The sequence below is a fragment of the Serinus canaria genome, chromosome 1 (assembly GCF_022539315.1).
Source record: "Serinus canaria isolate serCan28SL12 chromosome 1, serCan2020, whole genome shotgun sequence".
Classification (NCBI taxonomy): Eukaryota; Metazoa; Chordata; class Aves; order Passeriformes; family Fringillidae; genus Serinus; species Serinus canaria.
The window spans coordinates 41,517,825-41,532,382 of NC_066313.1; the positions used below are offsets into that span (position 1 = coordinate 41,517,825).

At 40.9% G+C, this 14,558-nt stretch overlaps 1 protein-coding gene across 1 annotated transcript in view; it reads left to right on the top strand.

The window, feature by feature from the left end:
• ELMOD1 (ELMO domain containing 1) overlaps nucleotides 1-14,558 on the top strand; it is a 43,538-nt gene that overhangs the window by 13,796 nt on the left and 15,184 nt on the right. The window contains exons 2-5 of the mRNA XM_050974100.1: nucleotides 1,598-1,692; nucleotides 11,410-11,555; nucleotides 11,703-11,731; nucleotides 12,898-12,995. Coding sequence (XP_050830057.1) covers nucleotides 1,676-1,692; nucleotides 11,410-11,555; nucleotides 11,703-11,731; nucleotides 12,898-12,995 — 290 coding nt within the window. The 5' untranslated portion in view covers nucleotides 1,598-1,675. The remainder of the gene's footprint in view (nucleotides 1-1,597; nucleotides 1,693-11,409; nucleotides 11,556-11,702; nucleotides 11,732-12,897; nucleotides 12,996-14,558) is intronic.

Genomic DNA, 14,558 nt, shown 5'->3' on the forward strand with positions numbered 1-14,558 from the left:
CAAATGATATCTTTTAAACAGCAAATTATTAGAGTGGAGAAGGGGAGCCGGTTACATCCCCTCCAGTTTTTGCCTCTCCTGTGCTCACTGCCATGGAAGACCTATCAAAAGCTGTAGCAGGAAGTATTAGAGCCTGCCTCTTGTGTTCATTAATGAACCAGAGTTAGCATCTCTCTGCCCTTGCAAGCAGGTGTCACTACAGCCAGCACCAATTACAGCTGTATTCAGGGGACAGCAACATGATTCAGCCAGTCAAAAACAATATAAATGAAAGAAGCTTTCACAGTTCAGGGATTATATATTTTTAGCAAGCTGTATGTGATATAATCCAACAAGATAGCTGTATTTTTCTGAACTTAAATACTTGTTCTGTTCCTGTCAGCAGGCAATAACACCATATAAAACTTGCAAGTTACACAGAGGAAATATGAGAACATGGTAGAGCCAGAAGATTTTTATCCCATCATTGCTGATAGGTCTTGCAGAAGAAAATATCTTTGAAGTTCTCTAGATTTCTAAATTTGTGACAAAAGAGGTCAGATTTCTTAAGGCCTTCAGTACTTTTCAGCATGCTGTGCTATAGAAGAATGTGTTCTTAAATGATTTTTATCAACAGAACTTTCATTCAGGCCTTTGTGTGTGGTTTGTGCCAGTACAGAGCTTGAAACCATGATCTTGTTCCCTCTAAGTGTTGGATTAAGTTGTCCCAATAGCAGTTGTCCCTGTGGAGCTGTGTCCCGTTTTCTAGCAGCAAGTAAAAATGTTTTACTGCCTTTTACAGGACATGAAGTACAGTAATTTGGGAAGTCTGCATCTTTTAGTCAAGTATCACTTGTATATGAATACTTAATTTTAGAAACTTAAAATAAAGAGGTGGTAACTGGGGAGAGTCTGCAGTACACAGGCAGGGTCATATTTATGAAATTTCTTCATTAATTCTTCCTGTTCTCCTCTGCTGGAACTACGTGGTAATCATAATGAGCATTAACCATAGGACACACGACCACAGAACCAATGGGCTGCCTGGGCAAGTGTATTGTAGGAACTCTGAATTCAAGAAGTGTTTGGGCACTGCTCTCAGGCACGTGGTGTGACTCTTGGGGTGTTCTGCACAGGACCAGGAGCTGGACCTGATAATCCTTGTTGGTCCCTTCCAACTCAGCATATTTTACTATTCTGTGATATGTATTATGTAAATTTTGGTGAAGAGAGGACTTCTAACAGCAGAGTGAACTGAGTGTCTCTTGAAGGTGCTGCTTGGGAGTTGCTGTGAACCAGACAGGTGTTTAAAGAACACAAGAAGCATTTGAAAATGTCTGGGTACTTCCAGCTTTCTCACTCATTTCTGTATTCTCATTTAAGTTTTTTACTTCTCTGAAAAAAGGCATGGATAGCATAGTCTGGTCAAAGTATGTGCTCAGGCTGACGTGTAAACATCTTATGATTTTTCATTTTGTTTTTATTGACATGAGAGATTTTCTTAATACATTTCCCTTCTATTTCTATAAATGCTTGTTTCAAGAGCAATTTTAAAAAACCAAAGTATCGCTTTTTTTTTTTTTCTGTCTGTAAAAAAGTCTCAATTCTATTTCTACAGCACTAACATCCCCTGTGAAGAAGAGGTCATCAGTGATCAATATAATACGGCTCTAGCAGCACAGACCAAACCATCACCATGAAACACTTCTTGAGGTAACTGTTCTGTATTTTCTTAAAAGTGTTAAATTATTCTAATTACTTTTATGCTGCAGTGAGCTAAGTGGTTTAACTGTAACAAGTCTTACAAAAGGTTTAAACTAGATTATACTAGACTGCTTTCTGTTCACCTAGATTTCACTATTTAATTAAAGCTATTTTAATTTAAATTTTCTTTTGTTGTTCTTTATAGAAGCAAAGAATGTGGGAGCTGTCTTGTGGGATTGGAGCAGTGATATTTCAAATCAGTAGTGCTTGATATGTCAGGGGAAAAGAGAAGAAACAGTAGCATAGAACAGTGCTTAGAAAATGTCAGGTTTTTTCATTCCTGCTCTTATCCACTGTCTGGATTTTTGGAGTGTTGTTTGTGAAAGCAGAGATGCTTGCTGAAGATGTGCAAGTGTTTTTGAAGCTGATCATGCCCAGTTTGCAGGAGACATGCCAATTACTTGCTCCCACATATGACTTGCAGTTGTTCCTCTGTTAATTAATTATAGAATGGGGGACTTGCAGACCACAGATGTAGGTGCAGAAAGCCCATGCTGTATTTGTTCTGTAGTCAGTGGAGGCAGTTGAGCACTTCTCAAAACTAATACAGATCAAGAGCTCATTTGTGTATAAACCAAAGAAATCATATTCTGTCTGTATGGGAGGAACCTTTTCAAGAGGACTAAAACATATGCTTCTGTATAGAGCATCTGTCACTATATTTTTCTCCCTTTTTAGACTGTTTATGGCAAAGAAGTTCACACACTATGGATATCAGCACCATTACCTCTAGGCTGATCATCTGTAATGATTTTGCTGCCAAGACAGGCATAGCTAAAGCATTTCTGTGGAGTGTTTGGACCAGCTTCCTCATGGATCTTGAACCAGCTGCAAAAGGGCTCTGTAAGAAGCACATAGACAGATCGAAAGTATAAAGCAACTATTTGTTTGCTAACGCCCACAAAATGCAGTCAAGGCTGAACTGAGCCTTAATTTGAATATTAGTGTGCTCACCACCTGATAGGCACCAGCCAGGAGGGAAAGAATTGACCCTTGTAGCTCTGTGGCCCAGGTACCAGGTGATCACAAGTCTTCCACCAATTCCATTTCTACTGGTCCAGTGACCTAGCAGTTCACAACTAGCCTGACTAACATCCCTGCACTGCTTTTTCCCTTTACAATTTTGTAACACCTCATGTCAGAGCCTTTGTTCTGGAATCCTGCTAATTATTTCCTTCTCAACACACCTGCCTCTGTAATTTTTACCATTTTTCTCTATACAGACTTGTTCTGCAGCCTGACCCAAGGTCACAAATTGATGCCATATGGGGTTTGGTTCATGAGTTCCTCATAAAGTGAACTCTAACATCCTGTGAGAAGGGTTGGAACCTTTGGCTGGGATTGCAGAGGGTGTTACACTTGCACCCATAAAGGTCTAGTATTTTCTGAACATAAAGTAATTTTGCTTTATCCTGATGGAGAAGCTGAGCTGATGACAGCTTCTAAGCTGCCAGCTCCCTTCCTGTTCTGCTCACCTTTGCTCTCCTGGCCCCTTGATGATTTTCTCCATGTTGGAGAAAGAATGCTGTTTTGAATATGTGGGTTCCTGAGGCTGTCATGGAGAAGCTACCTTCTACTTCTCCTCATGTTTTTCCTGAAGTCAGTAAATCCTAAAAGACTTGAAAAGTCTCAGTGCTGCTAGATTCTCTTAAGTAGTCAAAGTAGATCTTCTGAAAAACAGTTGTCTATCTAAACAGGACAGTCTAGGACTTTGTTATGGAAAGTCCAGCATTCCAGATGCTGAACAGAAAAGTGGATTAAGGGGTTGGGGGTGGCTGAGGACAGGACAGAGCACCAAAAATATGAAGACAGTGTTGAAATAGGAAAGCTATTTCTATTTACTTCCAAGCATCTGGATTTTCTTATATTGTGTTAAACCTTTGACATGAACTGATAAGAGTACTACCCTCCCCATATTCTGTAAATGTCAAAGAAAGCCAGAGAGATTAAGAAGCAAAAACCCTCCAAGGAAAGCACTTACTGAGCATAATGAGTTCTGCTCTATGTGTTGCAACGTGCAGTTGCAGGTTTGTGTGGTGAGGAATAAGTGAAGTGTGGAACTGCAGGGACATATATGTGCAAGACAAGGTTATTAAGCATTCCAGCTTGGAAATGGGTTGGAAAATAAGTTAATATGTATTGTGTCCCCATTTTGTCTGTTACCAATAGCAGCACCAACTGGGAGATTAAATCATCCTTAGCTGTGAAGATCAATGCAGGGTTGAAATGTGGAATTCTGATTGTGGGAACTGCTCAGTGGCACAGTGTTTTCCCTGTTGCACAACGTGGAGCAGACACCAGAATAGCTGATGCTGATAGCATAGATTATCTCTGTGTTTAAAACCAATGACTTCAGTCTGCACAAACTGCAAGTCATTTTGTTGCTTGCAATGTGGAAGTTGCCATAAAACAGACATTGAGAGGAACAGGGCTTTCATCTCTGAAGTTATGATAATCTTGACTTTGCTTTCTAAGTGGTGACAGTATTTTACCTGTAGCAACTTCATGCAGCAGATACTCACCTGGAGACCCAAGGAGGACTTTGAAGAGTGGATTTCAAATCCAACTTGTTGTTTAGTGAGGTTGAAAGACAGCTCAGGAAATCATCAAGTTCTTTCCCATTGCTCAGAGCAGAGTCAGCTATAGCAGGTTGCTCAGGGCTGCATCCAGACACATTTTGAGCACCTGTAAAGATGGAGATTCTGCAGCCTCCCTGAAAAACCTGTTCTATTTCTTTAGACTCATCGAATTCCTTAGATCCTTTTAAGATCATTCAATCCAAGCATTAGTTCAGCATGGTCATGTGTACCACCAAAACATGTCACCTGAATGCCACATCTATGTTTCTTTTAAATATTTCCAGGGATGGCAATTTCACCACCTCCCTGGGCAGCCTGTTTCAATGCTTGAAAATTATTTTATGAAGAATTTTTTAATGATTTTCAATCTAAACCTTTCCTGGCACAAAATGAAGCTGTTTTCTCTTTTGTTGGGAGAAGAGAATGACCCCAGCCTTGCTACACTCAGGCAGTTGTAGAGAGCAATGGATTTTCCTCCCCTGAGCCTCCTTTTCTCCAGGCTGAGCACCCCCAGCTCCCTCAGCTGCTGCTCACAGGACTTGTGCTCCCGACCCTTCCCCAGCTCCGTTGCCCTTCCCTGGACACGCTCCAGCCCCTCAATGTCTCTCTTGCAGTGAGGGGCCCAGAACTGAGCACAGGATTGGAGCTGTGGCCTCAGCAGTGCTGAGCACAGGGGGACGGTCACTGCCCTGCTCCTGCTGGCCACACCCTGGCTGATCCAGGCCAGGATGCCATCGGCCTTCTGGGCCACCTGGGCACACCCTGGATCACGTTGAGCTGCTGCTGACCAGCACCCCCAGGTCCTTTTCCACCAGGCAGCTTCCCAGCCACTGCCCCCAGCCTGCAGCACTGCCCGGGGTTGTTGTGACCCCAGTGCAGGACCTGGCACTTGGAATTGTTGAACATCATGTAATTGGCCCTGGCCCTTTGATCCAGCCTGTCCAAATCCCTCTGCAGAACCTTCCTGCCTGTAGTAGATCATCACTCCCACAAAACTTTGTTGGAGAAAGAGTCTGTCTATTAAACAGTCCAGTAGTCGCAGTAACCCTAAATCTCTACATTTGGACTCCCATGTTCATATTTCCAGGTCAAAGCAATGTCCAAATGAAAATAGTTGTTTTTTTTTTTTGTTTTTCAGCTTGTCTGATATTAATTATTTCTGACATCTGAAATATTATGAAAAAATAAAACTGTTTCTCAGTTAAATACTTAATCTTTCAGGGCTTTCTCGTTTTGTTGTAAAGGGGTTCTGAGAAGCCTGTCAGCAACACTTCTACTTTGACTGTAATTTATCTTAAATGTCTGAAATAATAGCAACTTGGGGAACCAAGTAGCTGTAGTTTAACCCTGTAGACAGGGTTTTTTCAGTAAATCCTAGAAATCTGACATCTTCTCTTGCTCTACTGCAAAGCAAACTGTAAGGTCTAGCAGGTTTTAAGTGTACTGGAGTCATCAAATAAAATGAAAATCAAATCAGCAAACAGCAAGAGCAGTGAATGTGTGGAAAGCTGCTGTTTAAAACTATTCATATGTCTTCCCTAGTTGCCACAGTGAGTTGCTCCTATGTCTAAATGGAAAGATAAGGTGGATTTCAGTTGTCATGTCTGCAAAGGCACAGAATGAAAGGAATTTCTTGTGTTTTAAAGGAGGGAGTAGCCAATCTGCCTATGGCAGAAATGGTGATTGGTACCTCACTTCTTGGCTGACCTTGTGTACACACTGTAGATTATGCACATAAACCAAAGAGAGTCAAGACAATGAGCTCCTAACAGGGTTGTATCACTTGCTTACTCACCCATTTGGACAGCTGATCAGCCATGACTAGTCTGTCCTTGACTTCTCAAACAGTAATTAGAATTCTCAGAAAGGAAATACTGATGTGTAATGCACTCTCTTCTGAGATTAGTATGTCCTTCAGGAAAAAATAGTTGTGTAAAAATCTTCAGTATCCATAGGATCTAAAACATGACACACAGGAAAGAAAATGATTGTGAAAGTATGCTCAGTGACTTTTATTTAATTCTTTTAAACTGATTGGGGGGGGGGGGAGTGAGGGTTTTTTTTTGTTTTAGATTTGGGGTTCGGTTTGTTTTTTTTTTTGTGTGTGTTTGGGATTTTTTTGGTACTGCTGGGCATTTTGCCTTGTTTGTTTGGGGTTTTGTTTGTTTGGTTTTTTATTTTTGTTTTGTTTTCAGAGTTTGCTTGCTTTACCCCCAGTTTTAAGTCCAGTAACTAGCACTGAGTATCTGGATGAAGCTTTCATTTTACCTGGAGTACCTATGTTCATTATTATCTCTGAAAATGCTGAGGTTCTGAAATTACTGAGGAAGGGAATTAGCACCTTCTATTTTATTAGTTTCAGAAATGTTGCACAGTAATTAATCTCTACTTCCTTTCAGGAAGTACTTCATGTTGCATCAGACATACATCTTGATATTTAGGGGAACAGATTACACAGGAAGGAACTTCCCAGAAATATTAGGCAACTTCGGAAAGTTTTGCTTCATTTTGCTTGTGAGTTTATCATGGAGAAGGCTGTGCTTATCTCCTAGAGGCAGTTTAAATAAAAAGCCTTTCAATAAAAAGCCAGATTTCATGAAAATGTGATGTCATACTGTCACTGGAGAGAGATGTAAATTCTAACAGCCATTGCATTTGCCATTTTAATCACAATGTCCCAGCATCAGCTGGGCTAGTCAAGGGCAAACTTGGAAACCCCTTGCTGGAAACCACTTATGTCCATCCCTTTGCAGTGCTGGGGTGTGAAGCAATGTGCTCTGTGCTCTTGGCTGGCTGCTGCCACATGCTTTCATTCCCCAGGCAGAGCAGCACATGCTGTGGAAAATAGAAGCACTGTCTCTGCTGCAGCAGTGCTCTTACTCTGTGCTGGCTTTGGCTCTACATTTCTCCCTGTCTTGCAAGGATCTGAGCAATTGTAGAAACCTCTTTCTTTGTCTTCTTTGTCATGGAAGAGAGCACTCCAGAATCTCTTGAGCCCCATTATTGCTGATAGAGATTGGTTGCTTGGTTAATTTTGTCATGCAGCATCCTTGGCAAGGGAACTGAATGTTGATTTGACATCTTATTATGCAGTTTTTTTTCTTTATTTTACTCGGATAAATGTTCTTATGAACTGTTTTAATGCATGTATAAGCACAAATATGCAGGTCTATACAGCTGCTTGGAATACAGGGGGGGAAAGGAACTTGGATTGAAATAGGAAAGAACAGAATGTGAGTCCCTGAAGAACACCTTCATTTCTGTCATGCTTCGGTTCTTAGACCTCACCTCTGAGGATCTGAAATAATGCTGTACATGACCACATGAACTATTTTCTGTGCTGAGAAACCTGCAAAGGCAAGCAGGTGGGGGAAAAAACCCACAAATCAAACAAAAAATAACAAACTAAAGAAAAAAAAAAAAACAGAGCACAGAAGATATTGAGTGGAGAGGAGGTTTAGAATTTAAAACAAACCAGAAATTAATGCCACTGTGCCACAGTCAAAGCACATGGCTGTGCTTTTGGGGGGTTCCCTTTCATGATATGCTGGTTTTATTTTACAGTGCATAGGGGCTAACATAAAAACTGCCTTGCATAATCACTAGTGTGCTTTTATTACAGGATTTCTGCAAGCAAGAATTCCCTTTTATAAACAGCTTGTGATACTTTTTATGTCTTTCATGTTGCAAATGGAAGGTTTCAACTATTGTAAGCTTGAGATGGATGAGTGGTAAAAAACTGAAGGTACCCACAAAGGTTGATTTTCTTCTACAAGCTACCTAGTCAAAATCAGTGTGTGTTTGGTTTATTAGTAATAGCTGCTAAGCATATTTTAGATTCACAAAGGTATTGTTTGTGTGCTGTAGTGTCTTGTTTTTAGTAAATGCATTTTTATTAGTCTTTGTGCAAACCACAGCCAAAGCAGAACTTTGGTGGAGAAACTGGTTGCAATTATGTGGTCAAAGCTCTATCCCATTTAGAGTTTTTCCTTCAATTTTCAGATCTGTCAGTGAGCCTAAGGCAAAAATATGTAATTCAAATGCACCTGATACCTTCCCTCCTCTAAGTCCCCAAACCTCATCCACAGCACACAGTATTCAATTATCCCCAATATAGTACTCAAAACATTTTTAATGGAATGGATTGTCATGTTTTAGCATTGGAGGCAACAAAGTACAGGCATGAACTTTCTTGAAGGATGTGTGGTTTTTACAGGAGCTATCTTGCTCACGAGAAGGAAACCTTACATGGACTGTTAACATGAAGTTAAATGAGTCTTTCATCTTCCACATAGATGAGCTCTCTGTATTTTTTGCTCTAGGAGAGACCTAACATTTGGAAACAAAGCAAACCAAAAGAAAGCAACTCTAATTTCTGCCACAACTATATGTTGAAAATTCAGGACTCTGTTTTACCATACTCCACCCTCCGGTTTGGTGTTTTCCTGTGATGTTAGCCCAACTACAGAACTGAGTTGTGCTGATGAAACTAAGGAATGGCTATAGGTTATATTTGATTTCCTCTTCTTGCCTCTAGTGGAAGGTGTCCCTGCCTGTGGAAGGAGGGTTTGGAACAAGATGATCTTTAAGGTCCCTTCCAGCCCAGATCATTCTGTGTTGATTCTGTTATTCTACTTCTGACTGTTGGAAACTTAAAGAATGGCTGCTTGCCTGGTGATGGCCTTGCCTCCTGATACCTGGTGTTGTTCTTAATACTGAAGGTGATAACCTGCTGTGAAGCACAAATTAACTCCTCACAGTAGTGTCTTCTGGCATGTCTTGAGTCAGGGATGAGGGAATACCAAATACTTTGATGTCAGCTCCTGAAACTTTTTTGTCTAAAACTTGTGACTGATTCCTCATTCTTTAGGTGTCAATTTGTTTCTAAAATAGAGGCTTCCTGTTGAATAAAACCAAGGAGGTTTTCTGCATGCAGGCATTTGGGAGTACTAAGTGAATTAACTGAAATCTGAAGATAAAGTGGATGCTTTTAAAGAATTTTAAATACTTGTGTGGATGCTTTCCATTTAGACATAAAATGTCTTTAGTTCCCATAGCTTAATCCCCCTTCAAAGATGATTAAGCTGAAGCCAACACAAAGCAGATTAAACTCCTGTGTGGACATTAACACACCTTAATTCATCTTCCCTTCCTTGAACATCCTTCCACACCATGCCCTTCAGGAAGTTTTTAGGAAGTGATGGAGCTCTTCAAGCTTTACATACATACATATACATATTTATAACTGATTTGAGTATCTGGAATTCAGTGTTTTGAAATAATCACTGCTGTCTATTGAAAAGGGTAATAGAGTCTCCTAAGAAATAATTGTCCTTTGAAAGCATCAACAACAGAAAATAATGGGCTGATGATGAATATGCATACACACAGACTTATACCATAATGGACCAAATTATTTGTGAATATTTATTGCCAAGCTAGCATATCAAAGTTGTATTGATGTTTCCATATAATGTAATCACAGAATATGATCACAGAGAGGTTGAGATAGGAAGACACCTGTAGATGCCATCTAATCCATCCCCCTGTTCCAGCAGAACCACCTGTAGCCAAGGACCGTGTCCAAATGGCAATGTTCCTACTGCTAGTTCTTTGCAATTTGTCTTTTAGGAGATGTGTTTCTGAACCCAGGGGCTGTGGGTGGATCCATGTGGTGGATCCATCCTCTTCATCCCAGGAGGTTGACAGATAGTTGGGTGATGTGGCAGGATCTGTGCCATCATAGCCATAGAAACAAGAAAGATAAATTATTTCCAAATAAGTTGTTTTCCATTAAAATATGGATTTGGGGTGTGTTATGTAATTGTGGTAGCAATATCTGGGCTTTGGTAGCAGGTGTAATGCTAACCAAGTTTAAAATTGAGTGTTTTTCATGTATGTAGGCTTTTTCAGTCTTTTGTAGGATCCCAGTTGAGCCTGGGAGGGACCTTGGCAGGTCTCCAGTTCAACCTCCCTCTCACAGCAGGATTAGCACCCAGGTCAGACTGGCTGCTCAGGGCTTCTTCCAGTCAAGGATTAAAAAACTGAGAAAAGAGACTCAGGTTGGCAGAGGTTGCACAGCCTCTCTGGGCAACCTGTGTCACTGCCTGACTGTCTTGAGGGAAAAAGCTTCTCCTTGCAAGGCTGATTCTCTTGTGTTTCAGCTTAGGGCTGTTGTCCCTTGTCTACTGGCCCTACAGGATTGTTGAGAGCCCAGCTCTGATTCCTTCAACTCTTCCCACAAGCACTGGGGGCTGCTGTTAGGTCCCCCAGAATCCTTGCTTCAGGTGCAACAAGGCCAGCTCTCCCAGCCTCTCTTCGCAGGGTTTGTGCTCCAGCCCTACCGTCTTCACTGAAATACACCCAGTTTGTCAAAGCCTTTCTTCTGTTGCTGGGACTCCAAACTAGTTGCAGTAGCTACATAGGCTACATTCTTGGCTTACTGTCAGTTCTGTACTTTGAGAAATTGGGTGGCATCACTGCTATGTAACAGCTGGTCTTGGGAAGAACTGGCAGTCCTCAGGACAGGTTCTTAAACACCTTTTCTTCTGCAAGGGGAGAAGCTTTGATTGCCTTAATTTTCCTTCTTAGGGACGTGACATGAGTGCTGTCAGGATGTCAAGTTTGTCAGGATAACCAAGCATTCTGCTTGGAGCAGGTGGTTGCTGAGGCAAAACTAAGCCAGGGAGTGATGTCTTCCTGGATTCTCAGCATCCATTATATCAGAGTGAGCTGTACTCACTTCTCATGTAGCCCTGTTTTCCCAAAGTATTGATAGGAACTATGCAGCCTTTTATGTTAAGAGGACAAAGAGTTTTCCACAAGTACCCTTTTAAGACTGGAGTTTGTTTATTTAGTGCTTCTAGCTTGTGGTGCTTTTTTTAGGGGGTGTTTTGTTGGCTAATACTAAAAAGAGTGATTTAACATTTCCTGGCATAAATGTTTGTAGTGTGAATGCTGCTTTTGCTCTGAAGGTGCCCTTAGGCAATGGGAATTTGGGGTGAGGAAGTACTTTCTGTTTGGGTGATGAACATGTTGAAACAAACTCTGCTCCAGACTCTTATTTTCAAGCTTCTTCTTTTGCCAGGATGTTTGTCCAGGTATGCCTGTACTTCTACTGCAAATGCTTGTGGCGCTGCCTGAAGTTCGTGGTCAGGAAACTAACAGGTCAATGTGAATTGCAAAGGATCTGCTACAATACCAAACCTGGAGCTGCCAGAACTATGAAAATAGGTAACTGCAGTATGCTTAGTTCTGCATGCCTTTGTAACTTTCTGCATATGCTAAAAAATTATATCTTCTAACTAGAAATAAGTTATTAAATTGATTCAATGTAAACATGCTTGTCTGACATGATGCTTTTGAATACTTCCCCTACAGAGGCATCCCTGAAAGGTTCAAAAAGTAAGGTGAGTGAAAGATCTCATTATTCACCTTTTCTACGATGTCCTGTGCCGTTGGTTTGTTCAGTCTGGTGTTTGCTCACCCCAAAAAGTCACTTAAGGTTTGATATGATTCTAGATTTTCCACCTGAGAGGGTCTTGTGTCTCCAATAGCAGTTGATCTTGAAAAGTTGGGTAGAATGTCCTGTGTTCCAGGGACAGTCCCACTGTGGCAATGATGGAATCAAGGGAACAATTTGCCATGGTGGAGCTCATGAGAGTGAAGAGTTGTAATTTAGGGGTTTTTGGTTTGATTCCTCATTGGTTTGATTCCTCATACTGTCTTAGAATGTCTGTAATCTGCAGTCAGTTGCTTGAAAATTTAGAAAAGAAAAGTCAGAGATTTTTGTCTGGAAAACAACTTTCCCAACTTTGTTCCTTCTTTTCCTTTTAAATTCATTGATGGAGAAAAGCTGCTTTCACTTCATCCTTTTACTGTACCAGTGGTTGTGCTAACCTGAGTTGTTCCCTAAGGCATTTGTGTGTATGTTAAATAACATCCTTCAGCCTTTAAATTTTCTGTCACAAGAGTCAGTGATGTTGAAAACCTGGCATTGGCATTAGCAAAAAAGGAAGTCATTTAGCTCTTAGTTCAGCATAGTACATTCAACAAATATATTTCTAGCGCAAATAGAAAGGCAAAATCTTATTTTAAAACTTGCATTTAAGCACTTGTGAAGTTTTGAGACAAAGAACAAGAAAATTTTCAACCTCTTAAATTTTCAGATGGCACGTTGGGTTTTGAATACTGAACTTCTGGGGGCATTTTTGCTGTGTTACTGCAGCATGTTGGGAGAGGGAATCTCAAATGAAGGCTGTCAATTCCAGTGTAATTAGGTGGATGGTCTGAAGCTGCTTCTTGGTCTGCACTGAGGCCTTTGATCATCTTCACTGACAGTCATCCCAGAAATGGATAAACTGACTACGAGGGCAAAGGGGCTCGAGTTCTTACAGGGCAAGGGCTCTGAAACGAGTCAGAAGGGTTGAATTATTGGGAAAGACAGGTACAGGTGTTGAGCTGGGACTTCTGGGTTCTTAATGCAGAAGCTTTCAGGTATCAAATTTACCACTGTTAACTTCTGTTGAGTAATAGCTTCTGTAGGAATTAATTTGTGTTTAAAACCTCTTTTTAGCGGCTGCAAACATCAGTAAATGTTCACCCTGATGCTATTGAAAAAACGATAGATGACATCATGGAGCTGAAAAGGATAAATCCAGATGTAAATCCACAGTAAGTTCATAGTTTCCTGACAGAGCAAGTGGGAATTACTGATTTCCTCAGTTCTTGGGTCCATGGAGAGCTTGTTCTCGATAGTTATCGTGGTACAGAAGTTGAAGATGAATTCTGCCTCTTAGCATAAAATTCTAATTTTAGCTTTGCTGTCAAAAAACTGATGTAAAAATGGATGATTTTTTATGGTGACTTGATAAGCAAGTCCTGAGTCTTTTATCTACCTGATTCTATCTTATTTTATTGTCGATATATGGATTTAATAGGGGTCATTTCCCCAGGGATAAAACAGCACCAAACCACAGGTCCTGGCAGGGACAGTGATGGCTTCTGTATGCTGCCTTTTGAGTAGGGAAGAAACCATCTTGTTTTAGCTGATACAGATGTATGCTGGTTTGCATTTTAAAACTGCCTTTAATTATGCAAACAGAAGTTTAAAAAAAACAACTAATATTTATTATTGTAAGAAGGGATTGACAACCACCCATTAAATTTGCAAGTGTGTATTTCAAGAGTAGGTGATGATAACACTTTTATGGTTGCCTTACCTTTCAGTTCCAAGCTTAAGGCACAAGATGTCTAGGTCAGGAATCAGTAGGAGGAAAGTTGAGAGCTATATTATCCAGGTGATCTGTCTGAGGTTCACTCCTCTTCCCAAGCTTGAAGTTGGTATACAGAATTAAAAATGAGCATCCATAAATTGATAGCTGCTTTTCTTTAATTGGTCAGCAGCATCAACAGGTAAGGTGGTCCCAATGACTTGCTGCAACAACAAAACACAAAAGCTAGGTTGGAAAATTATAGTTTTTTTGTCTCATTACAGGAATCTCCCTCCCAGCATACCCCCCATTAAAAAGGCCAGTAACTGGGTAGTCTTAAAATGAGGTTTCACTGATCATAAAGGAAATAGAATACACTGCATCTCTCTGACTTGAGAGACAGCTCTTGTGATAGTGACTACAGTCCCAAGAATTAAAAAAATGATGACCCAACCATTAAATAAAAGAAGAAAATAAGAGAAACAAAACAAAGAGAACCCCTCATTCTCATAGGTGAAAAGCCTGTGAGTTTTTTCTGGATGTTAGCACAGAGCTTTTCCAGGGGTGTGTCCTGAGCCAGCCCACATGCTCTTCAAAGGGAGGTGATGAAAGACCAGCTGCTTCAGGAGATGTGAGGCTTTTCTGACGGGGCTGCCATCTGAGGGGGGGCATCACAGCACTGGTACTCTTGTGCTGCACGGCATGCTGTTTGCTGAAATTCAGAAAAAAAACCCCAGCAATGGGGAAAATGCAGGATGTCAATGTGCACAGCTCAGAGCCTGGCCTGTGGACATCAGGAACTGCAATGTTTAGCAACCAGGGTGATCCAAGTGCTCGCTTCTCGGTGTTGGGCCAATGGGCAAGAATGATTTCAGAAGAAAACAAGAAATTAATTATTATTTTGTATAACACCAGAGATCACCCTCTGATTCCCTTCATGGCATGCCTTTGGCCTCTGAAGCAATGTTCTCCTTCAGAAGAGCAAGAGCAGACATGCAAATTACTTCTCCTTGCTTGAAATCAG